This window comes from Coenobita brevimanus, chromosome 51 (assembly GCF_032717465.1).
Source record: "Coenobita brevimanus isolate Jiangsu-jjx chromosome 51, ASM3271746v2, whole genome shotgun sequence".
Classification (NCBI taxonomy): domain Eukaryota; kingdom Metazoa; phylum Arthropoda; class Malacostraca; order Decapoda; family Coenobitidae; genus Coenobita; species Coenobita brevimanus.
This window is the reverse complement of record NC_137004.1, coordinates 5648907-5659834: the sequence shown is the minus strand read 5'-3', so window position 1 is coordinate 5659834 and position 10928 is coordinate 5648907. Positions and strand designations below refer to the sequence as shown.

The 10928-nt window shown below is 45.8% G+C and overlaps 1 protein-coding gene across 1 annotated transcript; it reads right to left on the bottom strand.

Moving 5' to 3' along the window:
- Positions 1 to 336: 336 nt before the first annotated feature.
- On the bottom strand, positions 337 to 10469 carry LOC145400293 (histamine H1 receptor-like). The gene is made up of 3 exons (XM_080272851.1): positions 9984 to 10469; positions 8429 to 8519; positions 337 to 1607 (listed from the first exon to the last, which is right to left on the bottom strand). Exons 1-3 carry the CDS (start codon positions 10467 to 10469, stop codon positions 337 to 339), a joined length of 1848 nt encoding a protein of 615 aa, XP_080128977.1.
- Positions 10470 to 10928: the final 459 nt, after the last annotated feature.

Sequence of the window (10928 nt, the reverse complement as noted above, 5' to 3'; positions counted from 1 at the left end):
GGGTTGGTGGTGGTGGTGTGGTCAGGAGTGGCGTTCTAGTGGACATATGACTCCTTATCACCTCTTCCTCAGCAAAGGTCTGCATATTACATGGTAATAACCTTATGTATATTGTTTAAATATTGTATTTGTGGCTTGGTTTCCATAAATAGCATATAAAAGAATATTAATGTGCCACATGAAGATCGGAAAAACAGATGGTAAAGAAGAGGTGCAAAGGGGTTTCCTAAGTTCACAAACATATGTCCCCTTGTGGGCCTACAGAGCTACCATGCCGCGGCAGATATGACCTCGCCTTGTGACCCTGCCTTGTGACCTCGCACCACCTGGCCCGTGTCAGTGTCTGGTGGTGATGGTGGGGACTCTGTGGGGAACAGGAGGGGGTGTGTGGTCAGCCTTACGAGAGGGTAGACGTAGCATCCTAGCAAAGGCTCTACGGAAGTTGTGGTTGCATAAGGGGTAGAGGACAGGGTTAAGGGCGGAGTTGAGGTAGCCTAGCCAAATGGCAGCGGTGTGGGCACGAGGAGGTACACAAGTTCCACATAATGCCATCACTGGGAACAGCGTGAAATATGGCACCCAGCACGCCAGGAATGCCCCAACAATGACCCCCAGTTGCCGTGCCGCTTTCCGTTCTTTGGCCAGGTTTACACCATCTACCCGTCGGCCACTGTTGTTACCTGCCGTAGTGTTGTTGTACCCTCCACCACGCTTCTTCTTGGTGTCATTGGTGGTAGGTGCAGGAGATGGGGAGGGTCGAGAGGAATTTTGGTCTGGGTGTGTAAGACTACCTAGGCGCCAACTACTGCCCCACTTCTCCCAAGGCTGAAGGGGGCGGTTACTCTGATAGCAGTGGATGTGGTTCTGATGTGACCCCCCTCGACTCCCACTGGTCTGCCGACGCACCCCAGACCCAGGATAATAGTACTGCGAGGCTGGGGGGTCCTCAGGTAAGTATTCAACACTGACTACCACCCCAGAGTAGTGGCAGCAGTCACGTCGGCCTGGGGACACCACCGTCAGGCTGCGGAACTGACTACGTTCACTGCTACTGCTGGACACAGTGGTCGATGTAGCAGTGGAGGTGGTGGTGGAGACAGAATGATGGATAGCTGCAGCAGGGCGTGTGGGGGTGGAGCGAGGCAAGCGGTCACCTTCACTGCAGGAGTCTGTGGGAGGGTCATGGGAGGTGAAAGGGACACGACCTAGTGCCTGGCGGGACTGCACCTCCCTGAAGATGCGGCAGTAAAGGTAGACCATGAGGGCAGTGGGCAAATAAAAATTAAGAGCTGCTGTGACTGCCTTAAATACAGCAGAGTCTGAGAATTCTGTCTCACACACATGGGGTGGGTGATGTCTGCGGCCTGATAGTGCCAAGTGGTGCCAGGCTAAAACAGGCACTAACCACGCTGTCGCAGCAGTCCATGAGGCCCCAATCATCACCCACGCTCGCCTTCGAGTCCGCCTCCGCAAGTACCGCAGCGGTGCAGTGATGGACCAGTAGCGATCAAGGGACAGGATCACCAGGTTGAAGATGGATGCAGTGGAGGCTGTGTAGTCAGCAGCCAGCCAGAACTGACACACTGCCAGGCCCAGACGCCACTCCCCTGTGGTACATCATAATCATTAGCACCATTATCATTGTCATCATCATTACTAGCATTGCCATCAAGCACCATCATCATCCTCATTCTCAACATCAATCATATTCATTATCATGAATATGACAATATGACAACTTGGTGTTCACTGCAGAGAAGGAAAGAGAGGCAGAGGAAAGATTCAGGAAGTGGAGAGACAGAATGGGGCACGAAGGTTTGAGATCAAATGCAGATACAACAAAATTGGTATCTAGGGCTGGTGGCAGTACGGTCAAAGCAGAGAGAGTTTGGTATTATGGAGTTTATTACAAGGGTGTGGGAAATAACTTCATCTTGTGCAGTGTTTGTGATAAGTGGGTGTGTAAGAGATGTAGTGGTATTAAAGCCTGGCAGCAAAATTATGATTTCATGTGTATGGTGTGTCAGGAAGTGCAGGCAGAGATTGTGAAGTGTACAAGGACTGATCTTGCTGGAGTCTTTTGAGTGTGTGGAGGAGTTTTGTAACCTGGGGGACATGCATGATATGCACTGGAGGTAGCTATGTGGCAAGGGAAAGAAGTGGCTGGAGGAAGTTCAGGGAGCTGTTGAGTCTCCTACGCTCAGGGATCTTTGTTTGCAGCATGTGTTACAAGAGTAATGCTAGATGGTAGTGAGACCTGGGCAGTAAAGAAAGAGGATATCTGTAGGCTCAAACATGCAGAAATAACAATGATTACATGGATGTGTAATGCATCCTTAAATGTGAGGCCTGGTGGGGCTAGGATTGAGACTGGAGAGTTGAGAGAAAGGATGGGACTTGAATGTATTGCTGCCGTGACGAGGAGAGGTAGACCGAGATGGTGTTGGCATGTTGAGGGGATGAAGGATGACAATGGGGTGCTTCTGAAAAGCCTAGTATTCCGTCAGATGGCTCCACTGTAGCAGTAAACACATTCCCGCGCTGTATAAAAAGCATAATTTTATTTGTTAAATATTTACACTGTTGTGTGAAATTGTGAATCATGGTAATGTCATATGCCGTAATATAAATAATACAAATAGAACACGTATATATAACGTATCATGAATTGTTTATATTTACCATAAACTGAAATTAAAATATCAATGATGGCATGTGATGGCAACCCGCCATTTCAGTGGTCCTATATTATTTAATTTCTGCTAAATTTAGTGCAAGTTAGATTCTTAATACATAGTTTGTTCAGAGTGTAAAGTACGCCTAGTGGGTATCTTGACTCATCCAGTCTCTATGTGGGCAGAAATTTAATATTGAGTAAATACTGGCATTCACCATCATAAATCATCCGGGCTGAGGAACCGTCCCAAAACCAAGATCGTTTACGCGTCATTCTTTGCCCAGTCTCACCGAGGACAGACGACTGGGGAAGGTACACAAGCCAAGACATCGCCTCCAAGTGATCCACAAGATTCACACGGAGTCAAGTTCAGTATTCACGATTTTATATATATATATATATATATATGCAAACGTGAGAACACATGACGAGTAAATACTACTGCATCCTCTTAAATGTCTACCCCCAGTGAGATTGCATCCAGGTCAAGAGGACTGGTATGTGCACAAGCTACTGACTCAATGGAAGATCTTACAAACATATGTGTGTGGACAGGTGGCCTGGAGACAGTTCTCACATGACCATACCATTAGGGACTTGCCAAGAGGGGGCAATGTGTGTGAGATATTGATGATAAGATGACCTTAAGGTATTTATTTGGTAGGCACTTGGTGAAATGTAAAAATTAAAATAACCACTAGTTCTCAACAGAAAAAGACAAAACTTCACTGTAACACTTTATTTACACAAAGCTACAATGATACATATGAATATGACTCACTCATGGTGCAAGGAAGCTGCAGGGGAAGGTCTCTTTCTCTCAGCTCAACAGTCAGAAACTCACATTACTGAACTATATGTGTTTGTGGGTGTGTCCATTTACGACAGTAATGTAACCAACGTCGGGTACAGGGACATGAGAAATGGGCGTAGCTTAGTTAACAGCTAGAGAGGCAAGATGTGGGAATGACAATCACACAAAGATATCGCTCAGTGAAACACACTGCCTGTACATAGTCACTTATGAACCAATGACGAATGTTATGAATTTAGCTTGTTTCTACTCTGAGTGAATCCGTGACATTACACGCCATCAAAATAAAAATTTTCAGGGAAATTTGACATCCCTCGTGAAAAAACTTAAACACGGGACTGTCCTGTGGTGCGCATGCGTGAAGGAAGCGAGCAAAATGTTGAATGCCAGTATTTACTCAACATTAAATTTCTGCCCACATAGAAACTGGATGAGTCTAGATACCCACTAGGCATACTTAACAGTCTGAACAGACAATGTATTAAGAACCAAATTTGCACTAAATGTAGCAGAAATTAAATAATAAAGGGTCACTGGCAGGACGGGTTGCCATCACATGCCATCAGTGATATTTTAATTTCCGTTTATGATAAATATAAACACTTCACGATACGTTATATATACGTGTTCTATTTGTAATATTTATATTTCGGCATATGACATTACCATGATCCACATTTTCACACAACAGTATAGATATTTAACAAAGAAAAATATGCTTTTTAAACAGTGCGGGGAATGTGTTTACTGCAACAGTGGAGCCATCTAGCGGAATACTAGCTTTGAAAGCACCCCATTGGGTGTTAATGTCTGGAAATGTCTGCATGCATTTCTTTGTCACTGTCCACATTACAGTTGGAAATGACATCATCTAATACAAGAAAAAAAAAAGCTTAGAGAACCCAATTCACCTTTTAGGCTTATGTTACTACTGTAGTTTGAATGTGGAAAGTATGAAGGGGAGAATCGGAGACGTGGCTGAGATAATAAGTGCAGAAAGTGTGGATATAAGCTGCATGCTGAAGTCGAGCTGGAGATGAGGGGTCACCTGGGATACTTAGTGGTAAGAATGAATGAACTAAGCTCCATTGGAAAGAAGGGATGGTGGGTCTGAGGGAGTCGGGATCTTGTTGGCTGAGAGGTGGCTTGAAAGAGATGAATGTAATTAGGGTGAATGATAGAAAAATAGTCTTGAAACTTTTGGCTGGTAAGAAAGTGCTCAGTAATATCTGGGTTTGCCTCAGAGCTGGATTAAACAATGAAGATATATTTTCGGATGATCTGATACATATAGCTGGGAGTGAGGATGTTAAAGATATGACTATGGTGCTTGATGGTGATGTAAATGGACAGGTGGGGGGACAAGCTTGGGGGTATGAGGGAATACTTGGAGGATGGGATTATGTAACTAGAATGTAAAGATGGATAGAGAAAACTACACCAGAGTTTGAGGATGCATCAACCATGGTGATCTGTAACATTTCATTACGAAAGAGAACAACATATGCATTCCTGCACTGATTGCTTGTGTATGATAGGTTGCTGAGAAAATGTCTATCTATCTATCTATCTATAGCCCGACGCCTTAATCCCGCAAAGGGTGGCCGCAGACAAAACGCCTCCAAGTCGCTCTGTCACCCACCATTTGACTACCCTCCCCCCAACTCCCCCCCCCTCCCTCATATACCTCTCAACTCCATCCCTCCACCTCATCCTCGGTCTACCTCTCTCTCTCCCTCCCTCCACCTCACCTACATACACCCTCTTAGTCAGTCTTTCATTCTCCATTCTCTTCACATGTCCAAACCACCTCAGTGTATTTCTCCTAATCTTCTCAACCACATCCACATCCACCCCACAGCGTTCCTTCACTTCTTCATTTGTCAACCTGTCCCTCCACGTCACTCCACATGCTCCTCTCAAGTAACTCATTTCCACTGCTCTCACTCTTGACTTGTTCCCCTCTTGCAAGGTCCATGCCTCGCTTCCATACGTCAGGGTAGGGATCAAAATACTATCATGCAGTGACTTCTTAACTTCCATACTCACCTCCCTATTTCTCATCACTGCTTTCAGTGTACCAACAACCTTCCTTCACTGCTGTACCCTTTCACGCACTTCATCCCCCAAAGTTCCATCCTTACTCATCACACTACCCAAGTACTGTACTTGGATGCACTCACATTCTCCATATCCTCACCATCCAACCTCACTGCACACTCTGTGACTTCATTCCTCTCAAACACCAAAACTTTACTTTTGTTTACATTAACTTTCAGATTCCTCCTCCTACACACTGTCCCAAATTCATTCACCAAACCTTGCAACTCCCATTCATCTTCACTCAACAGTACTGTATCATCAGCAAACAGAAACCACCGGAAGCTTCCAAATCTCACCCTCATTCATTAGAGCCACCCCCCACATCCACTGCCCTACCCTGCACCTCCTTTACAACCCCATCCATGTATATATTAAACAGCCATGGAGACATCACACAACCCTGTTTCAGTCCCACATTGAGATCAAAGAACTCACTCAGCTCACTATCCACTCGCACCGTAACCCTAGCTCCCTCGTACATACTCTTCACAGCACTCAACAATTTCCCCTCCACTCCATATATTCTTAATACCTTCCACATACCTTGCCTATCTATTCTGTCATAAGCTTTCTCCAAGTCCATGAAGGCAGCATACACTTTCCTTCCCTTCTCTAGATACTTCTCCACTAAACATCTTAGAACAAAATTAATATCTGATCTACACACCCTTTTCCCTTCCTAAATCTCCCTTGTTCTTCTCCAACTAGCTCCACTGTCATATGCCTAACCCTATCAATGAGTATTCTACCATATATTTTACCAGTCACACTAAGTAGGCAAATACCCCTATGGTTACCACATACTTCTCTCTCTCCTTTTCCTTTGTATAAAGGAACAATTATACCTGATTTCCAGTTCTCTGGAACCCTTCCCTCTTCCCAAGCCAATCTACACAACTTCCATATCCACTCCACAACAATCTCACCCCCATACCTAAGCATTTCACCACACACTCCATCAATTCCTGGGGCTTTCCCAACTTAATATTCTTCATCGCTTCCACTACTTCCGCCCTACTGATCTCTTCCTCCCTCCTCTCATCTCTTCTTCTCCCAGATATTCCCCAACCACTTATACTCGCACTGCTCTCACTCTCCACATTCAATAAATCCTCAAAGTGCTCCTTCCATCTCCTCAGTTTCTCTCTCTTCTCTACCAACAATCTATTATTCCTTCTTTCACTCCCCTACTATTTCCCCTTTCACACTGCCTTACTTTCTTTACCTCCTTCCAAAACAATTTCTTACTCTCCCTCCATTTCACACTCAGATTCCTCCCAAACTCCTCATCCACTTTCTTTTTACTCTCCTTCACCAGTCTCTTAACCTCCTTTCTCCTGCTCACATATACCTCTCTCTTCTCTCTCTCATCTTCTCCCCTACCTCTACTCGCTAACCATTCGCTATATGCCTTCTTTTGTTCCACAGCTCATTTCACCTCATCATTCCACCATGCTGTCCCTTGCACACCCCTGCATCTCCTCCTCACTCCACAAACCGCCTCACACGCTGCACCTATCTCTTCCGTGAATATCTTACATATGTCTTCCACCCCTTCCATCTGCTCTAGCTCATACCTTCCCAGTCTTTCTTCCACTATGCTCTTATACTCTGTCATTTTCACACTATCTTGCAATTTCTCCACTCTTCTCACAGGAGTTGCTTCCTCCTGTCTTCCCCTTCGTCTCCTCAACCACTTTCTTTGCAGCTCTACCTTGGCCATCACTAAGTGATGGTCCGAGACTCCATTCCCCCACCCTCTCCACACTCTTGCATCCAACACTTGTCTTGTCATTCGCTCATCCACACACACGTAGTCTATCACTGCCTTTCGTTCAACAAGTTCACCATCCATCCTCCTCATTACTCTCCATGTATACCGGTGGATCATCTTATGCCGAAAGTAGGTGTTGGCTATTGCCTACCCCTTACAAGCACAGATGTCCACCAAAGCACTTCCATTCCCATCTACGTCAGCTGGCACACCCCACTGACCAACCACTCCATCCACTCGTACATTCCCAACTTTGCCATTCATGTCTCCAATCAACAGCACTCTCTCGCTCCTCTCAAACTGACCAACCATGCAGTGTGGGAAGCTTTCTATACAAGATGTGAAGAGGGAATTAAGCAAGCTAATGCACCAATGACGGGTTTACCTAGGCAGCAAGATGTCTAAACTAGAACCTGAGAGTTACTGAGCTAACCTGTGGCTGGTCAAGGGGCTCACCAAGGCAAGAATTTGTTTACCGACAAGAAGGCAACATCTCAGAACCTACATCTACAATATATAACTAGGCTGAAGGGGTTACTCCTTCAATCCGGTGATGTATTTTATTTATTTAGGACTGTTACGGATATTTCCAAATTATCTGACTCTACTTTGGGGAGACTTTCAGTGGCGATGGCATAAATGAAGCCTGAATCTAACCTCACCAGTTCAGAACTTCCTTCCGAAAATGAACAAAACCGTCAGAAGGAATATATCAAGGGACTGGAAGTGTTTAGGACTAGCTTCCCAATTTCGAATATGGCCTTCCCCCAAAATAATACAATAGATTAAAGTACCGGTAAAACAAAGATAATAATTAAACTAAATCCTTTTTACACTAACAACCTAAAACTGCCATGTCGACTTTCATAAATGCTGAGCTGTAACAAAACATTAACACTAGAATATGATGCTAGTCATGAAGGGGTGGGTGCTGTGGACAGGATATAGGGCGAAAGTACGGTCTTATTCTGGCACTGAGCTATGTGAAATATGCTGGAAAAGGATGAAAATCTGGGCCAAGTTAAGGTGAAAAGTGTATGGTATCAAATGTCCTGCTAACCCATCATGGCATAGGCGGCACTGATGGGCATGACGATGACGCCAACGGTGAGGTCCGCTGCGGCCAGGCTCATGATGAACAAGTTGGACACCTGCCGACAAAAACATAGCAATTTATATTTTGTTTTACCTTACGAGCTCATCTGCATCTTAGCACACCTGAAACAAACCATTTTTTCTTTAATACACGATAATAACCCCTTAGCATACCAGCTGAAACTAAGCAAAAAAAATTTCCTATCTATCTAAACATATCTTAACAATTTAATTTTGTTTTACCTTACGAGCTCATCTGCATCTTAGCACACCTGAAACAAATCATTTTTTTTAACTCACAATAATTACATCTTAGAATACCAGCGGAAACTAAGCAAAATCCACAATCCCTTACGGGGTGGCCGTTTAAGTTACCGGGTACTTGTTTTCGGGGAGGGGCACTAACCCTCCACCAACCTACTTACTGACACGCAGGGAACACATAAGGTTTGGTTGTACGGTTACAATCATTAAGTTATGAAATTATAAAACTCTTGACAAAATACCTGAGGGAAAAAGCATAGCAATTTAATTTTTTACTTGTGAGATAATACAGTAGACTTCTTAGCAACTTCATCAACATATTCTACCAAACTACAGACCCCTTCAAAAATTCTTTAATAACAAGGCAACATATCACTTATCAACGACCGATTCTTATGAGACAATATACCCCTTTGCAATTTCCTTTTCCTAATTAAAAAAAAAAATGCAGCTACTATCATTCGTTCTCCCACAAGACACTACACCTTTTAATAAGTGAACTTTAGCTATGTTTGTGATGCTACACTGAATTCACTTATACTTAAAAAAAACTGAATTCAAGGCTCTTCAAGTGGCACAAGTGCTGAGCCTGGACTGATATTCATAAACGTAAACAAATTTTTTATCATTTTTTTTTCTGCTTAAGTTCTTGTCTGCTGGAGTGACAAGGAAAGGACTGAGCAGAAACTTCATTGCTCCTACAACAAAAATGAAAGAGGGGTCAATCATCACTGTGTGTGTGTGTGTGTGTGTGTGTGTGTGTGTGTGTGTGTGTGTGTGTGTGTGTGTGTGTGTGTGTGTGTGTGTGTGTGTGTGTGTGTGTGTGTGTGTGTGTGTGTGTGTGTGTGTGTGTGTGTGTGTGTGTGTGTGTGTGTGTGTGTGTGTGTGTGTGTGTGTGTGTGTGTGTGTGTGTGTGTGTGTGTGTGTGTGTGTGTGTGTGTGTGTGTGTGTGTGTGTGTGTGTGTGTGTGTGTGTGTGTGTGTGTGTGTGTGTGTGTGTGTGTGTGTGTGTGTGTGTGTGTGTGTGTGTGTGTGTGTGTGTGTGTGTGTGTGTGTGTGTGTGTGTGTGTGTGTGTGTGTGTGTGTGTGTGTGTGTGTGTGTGTGTGTGTGTGTGTGTGTGTGTGTGTGTGTGTGTGTGTGTGTGTGTGTGTGTGTGTGTGTGTGTGTGTGTGTGTGTGTGTGTGTGTGTGTGTGTGTGTGTGTGTGTGTGTGAGAGAGAGAGAGAGAGAGAGAGGGAGAGAGAGAATCTTACTAACCGTCTGGAGTCTCTTCTCTGTCCTGATGGCATGTATGACAAGAGCGTTACCTACAGCGGTACAGAGGGATAGTGTGTATAGTGCAAGCCCGGTGATGGCCAGCAGCCCCGGGCCCCACTGTACCCCCTCCTTGTGCGGCCCCCCCCAGCCCCACCACCCCGGCCCCTCACCCTCGTATGTCCCGTTGTCCCCCACCTCCCCCACACTCTGGTTCCACAGCGGGGTTAGGTTCCATGGGTGCAGGTGAGGATCGTCCCAGGGGCCTGAGACTGCCAGTAGGTCTGAACCGCAGGTGGTGCCCTCTGGCTGGCCTGGGGGGGTAAGGGTGGTGGCGGTGGTGGGGGCGGGGCGCAGTGCTGGGCCAGGACCTGGGTAGTGGGGCAGCACGCCAGACGCCAGGCGGAAAGCCCCACTCCTGTTGTCTGCTTCTGGCGTCCGAAAGGGTGTAGTGTCAATTTCTGCCAAGATGGCCGCCACCTCAGCCATGACGGGTGCAGGCGGTGGGTTATCACTGTTGCCGAACCCACCCCACCCCGCCCCGCCTTGCCCCATACATCCCTCACAACTCCACACCTGCCTGGCCACTGACACACTTGTTGCGAACACGTGTGGCACCCTCACCGTGCCCTGCCCTGACCCACCCTGCCTGCCCCATCACCCTGCCCTCCACATGGCGCCGCAGGGCAGGACGCACACGAGCAGGCAACTACACGGAGGGGCGGGGGGAGGATGACGACAGCAGGGCAAGAAGGCAAGTAGTGGGTCGAACCTGGAAGAAAACAAAAACAGTCACAGTAATCCAGTCTGGCGCCGTCTGGGACTTCAGTGATCCCACCCTCCCTCATGCATATTCACTAAAACAAAACAATAGTAGTAATTGTAGCTATTATTCCTCTATATGATTTTTACAGATATTCAAACCAACTGTACTGGAACCGCCCTCCT